At 38.6% G+C, this 17,839-nt stretch overlaps 1 protein-coding gene across 15 annotated transcripts in view; it reads right to left on the reverse strand.

The window, feature by feature from the left end:
- MITF (melanocyte inducing transcription factor) overlaps nucleotides 1-17,839 on the reverse strand; it is a 209,298-nt gene that overhangs the window by 80,836 nt on the left and 110,623 nt on the right. For 9 of the 15 annotated variants that reach the window (XM_074344480.1, XM_074344476.1, XM_074344481.1 and 6 more), the window contains exon 2: nucleotides 1,416-1,665. In XM_074344480.1, the coding sequence (XP_074200581.1) occupies nucleotides 1,416-1,665 (250 nt within the window). Of the gene's footprint in view, nucleotides 1-1,415; nucleotides 1,666-11,272; nucleotides 11,357-13,300; nucleotides 13,453-17,839 lie in introns of those variants that run through there. The other 6 variants (XM_074344470.1, XM_074344472.1, XM_074344477.1 and 3 more) reach the window with 5 other exon arrangements.

The raw sequence follows: 17,839 nt of genomic DNA on the forward strand, positions 1-17,839 counted from the left end.
ATTTCTCCACATTATTATTATTTAATTCATACAACTTTAAATAATCTGTGGTATAGACAAAAACAATTATGATTCTTATGAGCACAAGACAACTTAAATCTTAAATAAATCTTACATCTATAGACACCTAGTGACTGTCAGTTTGCACTCAAGCAGAACAGAAAGATTTCATGTAGAATCTATTTCCAAGAGAAAACCTTGCCTTTACTGGGGGGAAGGTGGAGGGCAAAAAACAATCATTAATTGTGGCAATATCCAGAACTTCAATCACAGTAGAGTAACATTTTACGCTAAACCATTTGGATCTTTTTCGCCCTAGCAGAATAATTGGTTTCTCTATGAAAGAGTTTCACTAGTTCATCACTACATTTTAAGAGTCTTTGCAAATAAGAAAACAACTTTTATTTTTGAAGAATCCCCTTCCTACTTCCTGGAAAGGATCACAGGTTGCTTCCCAAGTATAAAACGTCATTCCGTCTATGCGTTTTAATAGTAAACTTGAAATAGTGGGAGATGTACTTTCTGAGCACAGGAATGAATGCAAAGACCAACAAGGAATTACCAGTGGGTACAGTTCACCTTGCTTAATGAACAGTAACACTTGGGACTCTTCAGGATGAATCAATCAGGTGAATGGATATAAAAGAAATTAAGAAGTAAGGAGGTCCCCTTACTTTTCTTTTAACTTCACTTGCATCAGTCACATTTAAGAGTTGTAATGTTTATCTTTAAACAAGGAGTACCTCCCAATGTGATGTGGAGGATACGTGTGTGAGACGGAATTCTATTCTTAGACTTGTTACAATTTTTTTCAGTAATTAGGAAGCTATATGTCCCTGATAGAATGATGCTAACAGGCTCCTGCAGTTTCTACTCTAGCAAGAAATCAAAGAGACCCAAAACAGACAACTCACATCAGTTAAAGGATTACACAGTCTGGTTACTAAAGGGTAGAAAGCTCTGCTACAGTTTTATATCTGAAGAGACTTTCTAAAAAGATTCAAATTCTACAGCCAAGTTTACTTACAAAGGACAGAAGGAAACTAAAGAATGGCCCATGCAATGTATTTAGGAGAAAAAAATTACATACAAATTATTAGAAGAGGCTCATTTCAGATAATTTGTACATTAGGAAACTTTCCCAAAGAAAGAAAGATATCATTATAACAAACACCTATCCTAACTTGTAATTTCTCCTGGAACATCATTTAGTGAGGGTTACTACTAAATCTACAGTTAGTTAACATCCTTCTTTGAAAACACAAAGCCATGTAGAAATCAATAGAGCTGACATTTACAAATATGATTCCGATGGTTCCAATATAACCAAATACACACTGAGATAAATAAAACAGCTAGAAAATGGAGAATGTTGAAGAAGGCTTGGCCCAACCAACAAGGTGACACTCACATACCTTAAGGACTTCCATCGGCACCTGGGTGGCAGAGGGAAGGGTGGTGGGCACACTGACGTTTATGGCTGGTGTCTGGTTCACGGGCACTCTCTGTTGCATGAACTGGGCCGCCTGCAGCTTCTGCTGCTGCTCCCTGCGTTCCTGCTCCTGCATCTGCTCACGCATGAGTTGCTGGCGTAGCAAGATGCGTGATGTCATACTGGAGGAGCTTATCGGAGGCTTGGAGGCCCCGGGATGCTCCTCGGAACTGCTGTGGGAAAACCAAAAGACACACATTTACTTTTCTAATGAGACCCTGCGTTTGCATTTGGGGGTACCCTAAATTGCACCAAACTATGAAATGAGCCTGTGCAAATATAATCAAATCGCGGAATAGTACTCCACCTAATTGAAAATCAAGAGCTAACAGGATTTAAGTCATTAGTAGTTGAATTAAAGTAAGTCGGCTTGATTGCATCTAGGCATTTTTATCATGCGGCTTTTTTTTTTTTTTTTTGACATTTTATACTGCAGACTACTCATCACCACCAAATATAGTGCCACCATCTGAAGTGCCAAGAAGCAAGGCGTCTTAATGGCACCCAGATTTCCACAGTTAAAAATACATCACTTGATTTCCTTTTTTATAACCGAATCTAACCAAATACCTACTCCTACATGCTATCTAAATTCCTTGGAGATATCTAAGATGTTTACTAGCACAGAATGGTTTAAAGAATAGGTAAACTTTATCATGGGGACATTTTCCTATGATACAGGAAGTAAAAATCATTAATGAAAGAAGCATCTGGACCCAAATGTTAACACTGAACTCGACCTCAGCCTTTGGGAAAGAGCGCAGAATGCAAGCTGGTTTGACAACCCAATTCTTCTTTTCTTGGTTTTCTTTGTACTGTTTTTTCTTCTGATTCATCTTGGCTTGCTCTGCCCTACACGTGCTCGGTGAGTTCCCCATGAGGCCTGTTTCTAACGGTGCTGATACTGACCCTACCCAAAATTATTTAAAATGCTTAAACACTTGTCCTAAGTCAAAAGAGAAAGGACTTCCTGATTTTCCGAAATACAGTTTTTTACTGCTTATCTTGCCAGCCCTCCAAAATCAACCATTAAACCTCTCTCTGCCCTTGTTACCATATCCAGAAAAGAGAAATAGAAATAACAGTAGGTTTTTTTAATCTACCCACTTATCAAAGTAGGAGATATTTTTTAAACGTCTGTTGTATCATTTATACTCTAAAGCCCTATCTCTTAGGGATTTTGGGAGGATTAAAGAAAATAATGAAGAAAATGATGCACACAAATCCCCTAATACAATGATCGCCATGCAGTGCTGCCTCAACAAATGTTATTATCCAGAAAATTTAATTGTTTCCAGTAATATAATTTTCTTTAAAAAAAATCACTTTTTAGGGCCAAGAATATAATACCTTAGTTAGCAACTGGCAACAGAAAAAGAGTAATATTTGAGAAAATATTCACTCCAAAGTTATTCTTCAAGAGAAGTATTTGCACCTTTAAGCTTCCTTCTTTGAGTATCAATCCCAGTCTCGTCTTTATCCTCTAACAAAAGGCAAAATAAAGCCTTGAAATCACTGACCATCCTTATAAACTCCTTAAAGATAGGAAACTTCAAACTCTGCAGGTAAAAAAAAAAAAATCAAAAACAAAAACAAACAAAAATCTCCACTCATAATGGATGAAGAAATGTTTGCATTTCACCCTCAGAGTTCCAGAAAACTACACAATAAAAATTATACTAGCAGATAACTCATTACTCAGCACAGAAAACTGGTTCAATAAACTGTGATAGGTTCATATAACTTAATACCATCCAGCCACTAAAAATGGTGTAGAGATATACTTATTGTTGTGAATAAAACTATGTAATATAATAAACTTAGAAAAGCCAGTTGCAATAAAGTATTCCAGGTATGATTCAATTTAAAAAAATGCTCACTGTAAGAAAAAGTGCAATGTGACTGGGACATTATGTTGTACACCAGAAAGTGACACATTGTAACTGACTATAGTTCAATTTAAAAAAAGAAAAAGTACAAAGATAAAGTTACCCTGAGCCACTGTTGGTATCACAATCCCTTAAGAAAACAATATTATCAATTTGATTCAGAAATTTCATTGATGGATGATTTTGAAAATAATTCAAAATGCAGAAAAACTGCACTACAAAGCTGTTTATAAATTGCAAAATATTCTGAACCACCTAAATCTGTTCCCTTGTATGAGCATGATATGTAAATTATAAGTGGAGATATGGGTCAAAGAATACAAACTTTCAGTTACAACACAAGTTCTGAGGATCTAATGCACAACATGGTAACTATAATTAATAATACTGTATTGTACACTTGAAATTTGCTTAGAGTAGATCCTAAGTGCTCCCACCACAAAAGAAGAAAATAAATAGTAACTGTGAGGCAATAGATGTGTTTCACAATGTATGCATGTATCAAATCATCACATTACATATTTTATAGATATATCATTATACACATTAAATACAATTTTTGTCAGTTATGACTCAATAAACTTAGGGAAAAAACAAAACCATTCAAAAGATTTAAGTATAAAGTTGGTTAAAAAAGTCAACTATGATACATAGATTTGATCATATATTACCTGTTTTTTTAAATGCACAAGTACGGAGCAAAGTGAGAAATGCATGTTGTAAGAGTAAATTAAAAAGTAGGATTCAAAAGTTATTTACATTCTAATTTAGAATAAGTAGAGAGAGAGAGAGAGTGTGTGTGTGTACAAATACATGTATGACCAGCAGGGTGTGTATAAAGATAATCACAGTCAGAGTGGCAGTGGAATTACAGATCAATCTCTTTTTCTTTGCTTTCCCCCCTCCAAGTCATAATAAAGCCGTAATATTTTTTTAGTGGGAGGAGATATGCCACTAATTTCAGAACATGAAGAACATGAACTAATTCACAAGCGTGAAGAAATGACCAGAGTGATCAAAGGCACCATTTGGCTAGAAGAAAGGAGACTTGGGCCATCACGGGCAGGATTTTGACAATAGGATGGGAGAGTAGTGACTCGTATCCAGCACACTAGTTCTCCTGGAAGTCTTCAGTATCCCAGAAAACTTTAACTCTCTTTCCTCTATAGTTTCCTACAGATGCACACAGACTGAACAGTATTAATACCCTGCTTATTATTTTCACGTCATGCACTCACTCACACAAGAAAAATACCTAGCCAGGACTCAAAAAGAATCCATTCACCTGGTAAGGTTCAACTAAAAGAGCATCAAAAGAAGACGCATTTTTCCACTTTTGAGTCTGTGTTCAAAGCTCACATGTACTTTTCCAAACCAGGGAAAGAAGGCTATTTAAACATAAATAAATAAATAATAGACGGTCTTACTATTCAAAGCCTGTCAGGTTAAAACATTCCCAGAGAGACTGATCCTTTTGATAAAAAACAGGAGCAAACCTTTGTGCTGTAGCAAATGCAGCTGTGGAATAATCGCACTAATTAGCTGCTCAAGACAAGCCATTGGCTGTGATACTGGGGGAAAAAATCCTTTCAATTAACAGTAAAGCATTCTTCAGACATCTTAAATTAAAGTTACTAGGTATCAACCGCACTAAGGTTTCAGACTTTAAAGTCAACAACAATATCATTGAAAACATTTACTGGAATGTCCTATCAGGAAAAGAAATACAGATTTCTATGGCAGACGCATATAAAAAAATTAAAACCCCACTAAAGAAAATCTAACAGAGCTCAGCTGATTGATATTATTTTAATAAATCTTCTCAAGAAAATAAAAGAAAGGAAGAAAACCATGCAAAGGAAGATGTAGCCACTTCACTGCACACACTCCCTGCGGGATATTTCCATGTTAAAGATGACTCTCAGATTTTCAGCTTTACTCTCAGTCTTTCAAATATCACTTTCTCTTAGAAATAATTGAATCCGCAATTATCACCTTACAGACAAAAATGAAGATATCTACACTTCAAAATGCTAGCAGGTCAAATGAGAATAATGTTTTAGACTCAAAGTCGAGGTTTATGTGAGAACATCACCGGTGGCCAAAAGCTTATTTTTAAAATGAGGACCTGATGTTTAAACCACTAATGATAAGCGAGAAGAGTTGTCCAAATGTATTTAACTTTAAAAGCTAACTGAACTCATCCAGGGCCCAGAAAGCTCAATCTGCATTAGGTAATCCTAATTCCATCAGTCTGATTCCTTTTAATCAGATTATGTAAAGGTCATTTATTCAACAAATAGTTATTGAGTGTTTCCTCTGTGCCAGGTGCAGGGAATACCTGGTTTCTAATCTCATAGAGTTTAAAGCCAGGGTCACCTAATTTTTCTGAGATACCTCCAAATTAAGTCAATTATCTAGATTATCTGACTCTCAGCTAGTTCCACGTGGGAAGGTGTATGCCTCACCGTAAGAAATCACTCTTTGAAAGCCAACTTCGGGAGGCAAATGCCTTTACTGGCACTTGCCCAAATCACTGAAGCCAGACACACAACTTCTCTGAGAACTGGGAACTGCTCAGTGGTGACTCAAGAAGGACGGCCATCAAGGGGACACAAGTTCGAGCTCCATTACTGCTGAGCAACTGATCTTCAACAAGCCGCTCAACCTCTCTGAGCCTCTCCTACATGCACTGCAGTGGTTGAATGAGCCATCGTCAGCTAACTTAAAGTGCCCAACACACTGGCTGTAGCCATGAATGTGACCTGAGTTCCTATCTCGATGGCAGAATTTACACTTTTAGCTTTCAAAGCCTCCCCCTTCTCTGTGATGGTGTAAGTAGGTGGACACATGCTCTGAACTATCCGGTATATTCCTGAATTCAAATAGTTAATTCCACTGCCTTGATCAACCATTTAAATACATCAGAAATTCCATGGCATCCAATACTTAGCCATTCAAACATCTGCATGACCATCCCTACCTTTGACAGCGATGCAAACGCCCCTTCACTAAACCTTATCAGTCAGTCTTTGGTCTCTGTATCTTGGTCAACCAGGACATGAATCTAGCTGTCAGGTGAAATAGTTAGTTTCTAGGCTGAAAGAGCTGATAAACTTTCCCCTGCATTTCCTCTCTTCAATTTCTCAGGCAGGATCCAGCTCTGCCACTTACTAACCTGTGACTATGGCCAAGTTAGTCTCTTTGAGCTTTGGTTTTCCTTATTCATAGAGTGTTTAGTACCTCTGCCTCTCAGCACGGTGAGGAGGATTAAAATTTGTAATAGATGTAAAAAGCTTAGCATAATGACTGGAACATAGGTCGGATAAATTGGAACAAAATTCACAAATTGGCAGCAAAAAAATAATAATATGAAACCATGAACATGCTACCTCTTTTTTGGTGCAAGGAAGCAGTTTTTTGTAAGCCTATATGCAAGTTTGGACCAGAGCAGATCTGACTGTGAAGGTTTAGGCAGTCTCTGTCTGATTCAGAGGAAATGACAAAGTTCTACAGGGGTGGAGAAAGAAGACAATTTTCCCTGCAATTCTCTCATGAGATAGAAAGTAAAAATCCTAGAGTTTTTCTCCAGGAAAAAACTGATCTTCATTATAATCATTCAATTAATAGAGCTCACAGCCTAGCATTTGCCAGAACTGGATACAATGTCATTATGTCCAGCAAAGCACAATGGCTGATGTTCACATACCCAGTGGGGACATAAGAAGGCATAATAATTAACTTCATGCACAGGTGAGAAAGCCGTGTCATGGGTAGGTTAGGCTACCAGCGTTTCCAAATGCAAAAGGCTGGCTCCCCCAAAATCAGCTGAGGACTGTGTCTAAAATCAAAATGCCCAGGCTCCATCCCTAGACATTCTGATTTCAGGTTAGGGAAGGCCCAGGAATCAATATGTCTACAAAAACTCTGCAGCTGATTCGGATGCCACGTTTGGAAATTAAAACACCCAAGATCACCCATCTGTTTCAGAGGAGAGCTGGGACAGGAACCTACATCTTTGATTCTTGACCAGAACACTCTCTTCCATGTCTGAGGAAATTCACATCCCAATTCCTACCTCCAGTAACCCTGACAAGAGCTCTGATAACTGAACCCAACATGTTGAATGGAATGGAAAGGGAAGGACTACACACTCCTGCCAAATGGGCTGAAACACCAAACTAAAACAGCTGTCCAGATACCACCAATGACGGTTACAACATCTGTAAGGAACCTACAGGCTGAATCTATAAAAATTGCCCCAAACAGTTTGCTCTGTTAGCTAAAAGTCTTTAAAAAGTAAGTTCAAGTGCAAAAATCACTGAAATAAGAGTCAGTAAATGGATACATCTTTTTAAATGTCAGTCAGGGGATCTAACATTTCAGAATGATCAGTACTTCCATTATCTTAACCTTTACCTTCCTTTCAAAGTAATCACGTTTTAAGCGTAAGGATGAGTTTTTCATCATGTATGATGGAACCAAGCACCAATAAGAGAATATACTGTTACTTGTATAGAGGATATATATGTGAAATACATGGTATGTCTGATGTGTAGTATATATGATATATGATACATATGATAAATATGTATCACACTTAAAATAACTGAGAGTATAATCCATATAAATGTGAAAGTACCAGATTTCACAGTTTGGCTTAAAAAACTGAGGTCTTCTGGACTTCAGTCATCACTAACCTTGGTTTTAGGGGTCAAGAAAAAAAAATGAAAACCTGCCAAACGACTTTTTCTGGTAACATTACCAGCTCAGACAATAAATACTACAGGTTTCTGGCACAGAGAAAATAAAAAGGATTTCAAAGTGCAGCTTGTCTTTCTCCTCTTCTTTCCTTCAACAAATATTTGAACATTTTCCAAGGGCCAGGTTCTGCTAGACAAGAGGATATCATGGTGTCCAAGGCAGACGCTACGCCTGTCCTCTGGAGCTCTGTAACTTTCATTGCACAAAAGGACGAAAACATTCTAAAAAGCAAGAACCCCCAATCATACATAAGTCAAAATCTGAAATCGTTACTTTTCAAGACCTGGACCCCAATGAGTTTGAAAAAAAATGTAGACTCTCCATATATATTCAGGCTTAATTATCTTTAAACTGGTCTTTCAACAAGTGCCAGAAGAGTAATCACCATAATTGCTTAGATCAAAGAGCAAAATAATAGGGCTCCCAATATACCAATATTCTTCAAAGGAGGGTACAAAAATGATACCCTGGGGTGCAGAAAAAAAAGATGAGAACATTTGTATTGATTTTATCCATCATTTCCACTTTCTATTTTTGCGTATGGTGGATATTATAATACAGTACTAGTAAAGGGGACACATGTATATAATTTCCAAGTAAAATAAAAACATGTTGAGAGAGTTTGCTTTGAAAAAAATCTTACTTTAACTAGGAGGGATGACCAAAAATGTTTGGAAGAGCTCTGTAATATCAGACCAGTATTTTTCCAGAAATTTTTCATCACCAAATTTTCTTTAAGTTGATTATCTTCACCACTCCCAAAGAGTCTTGCACTTCTAAGCACTCCAACCGAGGAAAGTGCCGATTTCTTTAATATTAAAAGACATTTTCCAACACACATAGGAGGATGCCATTTCCTCATTTTATGACCATGACTGTCCTCCACTTCCCACTGATGGGTTTCCACACTTAACATTCACACAATGCCCTTCAAGGAAATTATTTCCGACAACCCACTATCAAAATGTTATAACGCAGATAAAGTTGAGGTGCCCCACATTCAAGCTTCCTCCTGTCTCTCCTATCAAGCTGCCTTTTACTAGACCACATTTTAGAATTCTTGTTTACTCTGTCCAACTATGGAATCTCATTCACATCTAAATGCCGTGTTTTAAAAGGCTCTGAAAAATTCATCCCCTAAAAGGTGTAAGTAATTAATATGGCATGACAAGATATCCCACTTAAGAGTATTTTAAAAGGAAGAACTTTTTATCCAAAACTATGACAATCTAATGACAGAATTCAGAAATGAATGTGAAAGTAATTGGAAGGATCTTTTTAAAGACAGAAAGCTCTTCTATCTCTACTCAAATAATTGCCCTAGTCACAGGGCATGCTCTGTCCACCTGTCCTGGCAACATCACAACAGGTCAGAGAAGATTCAAAAGCCTTAGACTGCCAGCACTTAACAATTACTGCATGTCTAGGATGTATCTACCAAAATGCAAAGTTTGCAATACTGTGTGGAAATCAAGACAAAAGGACCGATTACGGTCTCAGGAGCAGTGCATGGGTACACCTGTCATAGCTGAAGGGACAGCCTTACAAATAATGGCAATGACTTAAGGTGGTCACATGCTACTTATGCCTGCCCAGCATCCTGTCCCACTTCTTTGGCAAAGTACCCCCCAATTTCATCTTTGAAAACCAGCCTCCTCACTGTCAGTTCATGAGGTAGCTTATAGTGATGCTTCTAACTCCAGACATAGAAACACAACAGAGGCTCAACCAGTCACCATGTGTATCAAATGGGTTTGTGCTCCAAAACAGCCCAATAAGAGTCAGCCCTGTCTTTGGCTAGAATTACTGGGGTAAAAGAACTCTCTCTATACTAAGGTTTGGAAAGATGCTAGGATGTAAATCTGGAACTTCCTGGACCTGTGTGCAAAGAGAGCCAAATGAGGTGAAACAATAATGTGAATTGAAAGAGGAAACAGAGGACTGAGGAGAAGGAAGAATGAAGGCAGAGCCAGTGTTTGGATGACACCAGGCATCTGGATCAAACCATCTCTCTAGCCTTGATAACCCTGGACATTGGGAACTGACTCACAAGTGACAGTCTCCATTTTTGTTTGAGCCAGTTGGATGGGCTCTGGCCCTAGACCACAGTTCATTTTTGTGACATTTTAGAAAATATCAGTTATTCCAAAAGAAATAATCAAAGTTTCAGCCTAAGATCTACAATTCAGACAATCTAGTATCCATTCTATTTTCTCCTTGCTTCACCTGGTACACTGCCACTCACATTTCCCAACTTTCCAGGAGCTAGGTTAGCTTCATGCCTAAGTTTTGCCAATGAGACTAAAGCAGAAAGGTCATGTGGTATTTCCAAGAATTCTCCCTAAAGAGATACCCGTCTTTGCACTGCCTACTATCATGTCTCCTAGAATTTAGTTGTAATGGCTGCAGCTCCAGCAGCCACTTTTGACCATGAGGATGAGTCCCAGACTTAAGGATAGAGCTGGAATATTCCTGGCCCTTCATGACCAGAAAGAGCCAAGCTCCACAAGGGCAGAGATTTTTCTGTTTTATTCACAATAAATTCCCCAGCACCTAGAAGAATACTTACCACATAGTAGGATGAAATAAATCTCTCCCCAATTAGTAAGTTTGGTATCTCTATTCTATCAAATACCTCACCTCCTCCTAAAAGTAGGTAATGCTAGAACCTTAGTGTTGGAAGACCTTTAGTCAAACCATTTACTTCAGTTCTCCAAGGACAGAAAACACATTTTTTCCAAAAAGCTCTAAGCTCTAGAGACCTACTGTATTAACTTAATTCTAATACAAAATTTCCCTCCACATTTTAAGACTTCTCAAATCAGAACAGGTCGTATAATCAATGTATATATTTAGTAGAGTTCTCTTCTCCCCCCAACAGTTGCCTTAAAATCAGTAGTGAACTGGATACAAGGAAATACGCTTGAAAGATGCGTACTGTGGCACTGAACTCATTCTGGCCCCTCGGAGGCTCAAAGGAGTTATAGTTTGGGTAATTCAGAAATCTGGGCATTGGATTAACCAACTCAGTTAAAAGCAGAGGAAGAAAGAGCAATTCATTTAGTATCTGAGATAAGAATCCATATCACAGAACAGAGGAAAGCATAAAGCCCTGGACCCAGAGTACCTCTGCAGAAATCTCAGCTCCATCATTTCTCAGCTGTATGACTTGGACTGGATCTTTCACCTGCCCGAACCTCCATTCTGTCATCTGCAAAATGGAGGTCGGAAAAAAGTACCTTTGTCACAGAGTCATTATGAGAACTGAAAGTGTTAATGCAAGTAAGAGTCTTAGAATGGTGGCCAGCACACCATGCAGACAGTTAAGTAAAAGTTATGCAATGACTCCTGAACTGGTATCCTCTGAACATCTTAGTATCTGGTAAACTAGTGAAAACTGACAACTTATTTTCTAGAAAGCCAAATCTCTTACAATGTTGCCTTCTGCTCTGGTGGTCCTTTGCTTTCTTGGAGGAAAATACAAAAGAAACAATTAAACAGTGTGCGTCCTCCCTAAAAGAACAGGCACAAAGAGTTAATCGGCAACAGCTCAGTGCACAAGTTTTGTCAAAGATGTATGCTAAGAATTTCATTCTGAGAATCTGTCAGGGAAGCCTGCTCCTGTGGCAAGTATTTTAGTTAACCAGGGGGAAAAAAATCAAAATCAATTAAGCCAATGTAGTTGAAATTAAGAATTAATTTGGGTATAAATTCAAGGATGACATCACTACTGCCCTTATGCTGCATGAGAATGGTATGGTGCATCCATTCATGACCTCCATTAATTCGCTTTAAAATAATATTTTAAAAATTGGTAAGTTATGGAGGACATTCTTGTGGGGTATGAATCACAAAGAACAACCCTCATCTCCCTAACTGCTATCTGATTTACAAAGCAGAAATTCATAACATTTCTAACATGATGACATTTTAAATACATAATTACGTATACTCTGTTCATAAAATGTTCTATCACTTTAGAGACATGAGTAAACTGTTTTAATGACATGTACAGTGGAAAAAAAACTATAAAGGCAAACTCAATACAGCAAAAATAGCACAAGAAATCAGAAATCATTCTAAAAGCTACTGTAAAAACTTTTAAAGATATATCTACTGAATATCAGGAACTTATGCCACACTTAAATCTGTGGGAATTTTATTTTTTTAAGAATCAAGTTCTAAAAATAGTTCTGCTACGTTTAGTATTTTTCCATTATTCTTGCTGTCTTTAAACACACCTTCACAAGCTGCTGAACATAATGCTTTTCTGACTTAATCAAAACCTCTCTCATGACCCAGGAACGTTCAGTAAATAATTATTAAGCTCCAGAGGTGGCTTTTGCTTAAGTTGATTTGCTTGAATGCCTATTCACTTAGGGAAACAGCTTTTAGCATTGTTTTCAAATCTTACCACCTAACATTGAAAGAAAATGTTGGAAGAAGAGGGGAGGGGTGGGGGGGAGTTATCATCCATTTAGCATTTCTCCATTTTAATATTTCTTTGAAATGCCCATTTCAAACTTGTTCTACATTCTATGCCAGATAGAGGATTTTGAGGTTTGGATGTTTTGTTTTCCTCTTAGAGAGACCAAAAAAAAAAAAAAAAATCAATATACAGAAATGCAAATGAGATGTTTATTAATGCAACTAATCCTATTCCACAGTCAGGGGGGAAAAAGGGAGAAAGCAAAAATCCAGAGTGTTTGCAATGGGGCAATTTTGACAAATGTCACTAAGCACCCTCCTTTTCCTGAGGAAAACCCTTTTTTATTCATCACAAACCTGGGCTGCAGCCTACCTTGTAATCATAAATCAAGCTCTGTTCTCACTCAGGTTTTTCAAGCAGTCATTTTTTGGCATTATTAATTTAAGACCAACATTCCCTTTTAAACAAGAAGGCAGAGCTAATGGGCTAGCATTTTGATTCCCCCCACAAATTAGTTGTTATCCTTGTCACAGCCACCTACTAGAGGTTACAACTGAAGCCGATTAAAGCCACAGTCACAAAGTAACAGTTCCAGTATTTTTAACTACCAATAAATCTTCCCTTTCTCTGTCCTCCCCTTAAAAAAAAAAAAGAAAAAAACAAAAACAAGAACAAAACTCCTGTTAAGTGGTCCCAGGATTATTTCCAGAATAAAACTTCACTTACAGATATAAGCTTTCAAAGGAACAAGGCATGAACATCTGAACTCTAAGCGCCTCCATCTTTTTTCCTTTAAGGTGTTCTGCAAGCCCTTGGCGAAGAGTGAAAGTCAAAGTTAGTTCTGGCACTGGCTGTGTCACTAGGGGTGGCTCCTGATAAGGCCCTGGAAACTCCAATCCAAACACAGCTCGTGCTAGAACGGTGCCTGGTGTCTGTCTGCAACCGCAGACCTGTTTAATCCAGTACCTACTGTACCTGCAGGACAAAAATGCTGCCTCACTCTGCAAAGGGGGCTATGCAAGGACCCAGGCGCCGCCAGAAATCCAGCCCAGCAGCCAAGCGACACCTCGGGATGCTTGCTTAGCCCTCCCCGAGCGCAGGGACCGGTTGAGGCTTGCAGCGGCTGCGCGTTATTAGAGAACTTGAAAGGAGAGGTAATTTCACATACCGGTGAATTTTTAACACTTAAGAGAGCCACAGAACCTAGGAGGGCTGTGGGACTGCTTGTGCCCTTCTCCACTAGGGAGATCTCCGGCATCATCACACGCCTCTGGCTGCTTTGCATCCGTGCACAGGCATTTTTGGAACCGGGGCTTAATCATTGAACATACTCTCCTGCTGACAGGCTAGAGATCCGGACAGCATTCCTCACCCTCAGACCCCAAGAATATCAGGAAGGCTCTCCTTGCCCAGGACTAGTGGAAGTCAAACCCGAGCTGCTTCTAACTGCGGGCACTATCTTTTGGGACATCTTTAGGCCAGACATCTGTGTATTCTTAGACTGCCATCCATTTAAATTCTGAATGCACTGGTATACAAGAAGAGAAAAAAATAATGACAATACGTATTCTCAAAAGACACCTTACAATTCTGACGTGACAACATCAATATTATCAAATACGAATGCAGCTCCTACAGACTCAGCACACCAAACATGTTCTGCACAGTTAGTGAAATGTGTCTGTTTCTCCCTACACACAATTCAAAGGTCAGAACAAAGACATCTGACACTGACTAGCTGTGTACCCTGGGAAAGTTACTTCACCTCTCTGTGCCTCAGAGTCTGTCTCCAAAGTAAATGGCTGGAAGACAATGCAATTTCTATAAGCCACAAATCAAACTTGCATTCCATAATGTAGTAAAATTATGTTTTTTTTAATTTCCCTTTAATACAAGGAAATATCCAGCCAGGAGTCTCAGACAAACTATTTCTGTCTCCTTTTATTCTTTGCTCATTTTTAAAATTCATTCTTTCTTTTGTTGAATAAATATTTACAGAACACCTATGTCCTGGACACTGTGGAAATTCTTGGGGTTTACCGTCTAGCGGGACACATAGTAAATAATCATCCAAATATATAATGAAAAACATGATGACTGCCACAGGGAGCTGGGAAAGCATAAAATGTAATGGTCAGAAAATGCTTCCCCTAAGCATGGCCCTCTGGGCTGATAAGTGAGTTGGGGTGGCAGTCATGGGGTAAGGGTGTGGGGAGGGCAGGGAAGAAGAGTTTTCTGAGCAATGGGAACAACATATGCAAGAATCCTGAGGTGAGGAGCTGAAAGATTCATAGCAGCTGGAGGACAGAGAGTAAGTGAAATCATGGCATCTGTGAGACTAAAGCAGTGACTAGGACCAGACCATGCGGGATCTGGGAGATCAGGGAAGGGTCACTGATCTTGTTCAAAGATGAACAGGAAACCATTGAGCAGCTGTAAGCAGGGAAGAGATGGGCTCAGATCTGAGTCTTCAGAAAGGTCCCCCTGACTGCTATACTGAGAACCACCTAGAGGAGGGGCAAGACTGGCCACTGCGATGGTCCTGATAGGAAGGGATCACACTCTACTAGGGTGCGGTGGGGAGTGAGGGGAGAAGGAACAAGAGTGGAGAGAAGTGGCAAAAAGTGGCAAATAAAAGATTATTGGTAAAACTGAAGACCAATAAATGGAAGGAATAGGGGTGGGGTGGGGAATCATTCAGTCATTCATCACAATAGTTACTGAGTACTTTCCACACAATGGGCATTGTGCTGAGTGTTAAGGTAAACAGAGGACTAAGATGCCACACTATTTCCCTTACCAACTTCCTCCACACCTCTCTTTTACCTCTAGCACAATACAGCATAAAAATCAAGGATACAGGTTCTGCCACCAACGTATCCAGGTTCAAACCCCACCACTTACTAGTTCTCTGACCTTGTGCAAATTTACTCAACTTTTTGTAACCCAGTTTCTTCACACAAGAAAGGGGAAATGATAAATAGCTATCCTAAGTTACTGTTAGAACTGAAGGAGAGAATATATGCAATGTGTATGGCACACTCTCTGACATATAGCAAGCTCTCAATTAAAAAACAGCCCTTATGATGATGATTGTGGTTGGAACTGTCTATTTTGGATGCACATTAACCAATCTAGAGAACCAGTGGAAATGCAACGGAGGAAAAAAAAAAAAACACACATAGAAAAAGTGGAAGATCAAAAAAAATGGAGAAGGTAGGAAATTATTGTATCAGGACCTTTAAGGGATTACTTTTTAAAAGACCAAGCTGGACTCTCTCCCACCTTGGACACTATTTGAAGCTGCATTAAGTTACAAGGTATCCGGGTAAATTTTAGAATTGAAACCCTGATTTATTACATGCTTACACACAGGGAAAATCTGTACCCTCTGTGGGATCTCAAATGTTGACCATGAAACCAATGGTATCAATTCCAGCCATTCCATCAGGGGCACAATGTGGTGCCAAAGGCTCCCCTGGCACGTTCAGTCAATGATGTCGCCTGACATTCTGTCCTGGACAATCTAACTAACCCCAAGAAGGCTCTCCATTAACTGTTTATGTAAGTGTTTAAATAAAATCACCTTTAAGGGGTATATGTTCAACCTATTCATGGTCCTTCAGAAATATCTATATAATACTAGGCTTCTTGGGGAATCTTCCTAAACACAGCAATGAAATACCCACCAGAAAATGGAATAAAGTTTGACCTACACATCTGACACCCTCTACAAAATTCATGAAACATTACATAGATTTCCAAAATATTAACATGACTGCCCCTTGAGTCGTCACACAATTACTCAACAGACGTCTTCTGAGCAGCAGGAACTATGTCTGTTTGGTTTACCATTGTATCTTTAGAACCTAGTAGAATAAACAGTCCATGGTTGATGTTTAATAAATATGTTTAAAATGGATCAATCCATAATACATAAGCAACTCTCTCATGCACATTTGTACTATTCAGATGTGCATCCTAAGTGCGTAGACATATGCATATGTAAACACACACACACATACACATAAATCTTAAAATTTAAACACAAACTAAGAATTAGTAGCAGAGGAAAAGGAAAAATACTATATTTTTAAAAATGAAGCACTGAATGCAGACTAAAAATATCACCTGTACTGCAATACATTTCAAATCTTAATTACTACTCCTTGCCCCAAATTCCAGCAAACCGACTAGAGTCATCACAGTTCTCACTGACCTTCTTCAAAGATGACCTTAACTAAAATGGAACTTAAAACTATCAAACATCCAAGTGACAGCCGACTTTTTCTTTTCTTTCTTTTTCTTTTTTTTTCCATTGCTAAATTTGGGCCTTGGAATCTTTTTGGAAGGGAAAATTCAATCACTAGGTTGAGCAAGTTAGAGAAGAGATAAGAGCTTTTACTTGTTATCATGTCCAAAACCCAGCGGAAGAAAAGTTGAACCATTGTTTTATCACAGTCAGAATTCCTATTTTATTTTATCTGGGTATCAAATGTTGTATTGCCTCCAAAGCATACCATTTTCTTGTGCCTTTTCTTTTGATAGTCACTGCTCTTTTCAGTAAATTCACACTTCTACCCACCACCCACACAGTACTTACCATGTGAGGACTAATACGTGCCATGAACTACCTCCTATGTACAATTTAGGAAGCACCTACCCAGTCTTCAAATATTTCATTATGATCCCAGGCAATAGTTTCCAAACCTGCAATGCATCTGGGGACCCTTCTCCCCACCCCAACCCCTAAAATCAACCCAGGAGCGTTTAGAAATATAAATGTCAAGGATCTTTTCCCAGACAAGTGACTGAATGAGACTCTCCAAGGGTATGGTATTGAATTCCGTATTTTTATATATTCTCATAAAAGACTAATGTGAAGTCAAGCCTGGGAACCACTATTATATAACATAATATGTATGATTATATACAATATACTCTATGTAAATGATCTCTCCAAGAATGTAAGATCCCCTAATTTGCTGAATAAAGAAGTCTTTACTTGTACAGTTTGATTTTTTTAAATGTCCACTTGGCCTGACTATGGATATGCTTTGAATGTTAAGTGAAAGCCTTACTTATTACATGGTAGTTAACAAGCACCATGAAAGTGGTTATGAAACTCAAAAGGTACTCTCCAGAGTAACAAACACATCCTCCCTTTCCCCCCCATACCCTCATGCTCACATTCTGGGTAAAATCAGATGCCACCAAAAGGCCCTTCAGCTCATTTATTGATTCGTCCAGCATCTGAGAGGCACT

This window comes from Camelus bactrianus, chromosome 17 (assembly GCF_048773025.1).
Source record: "Camelus bactrianus isolate YW-2024 breed Bactrian camel chromosome 17, ASM4877302v1, whole genome shotgun sequence".
Classification (NCBI taxonomy): Eukaryota; Metazoa; Chordata; class Mammalia; order Artiodactyla; family Camelidae; genus Camelus; species Camelus bactrianus.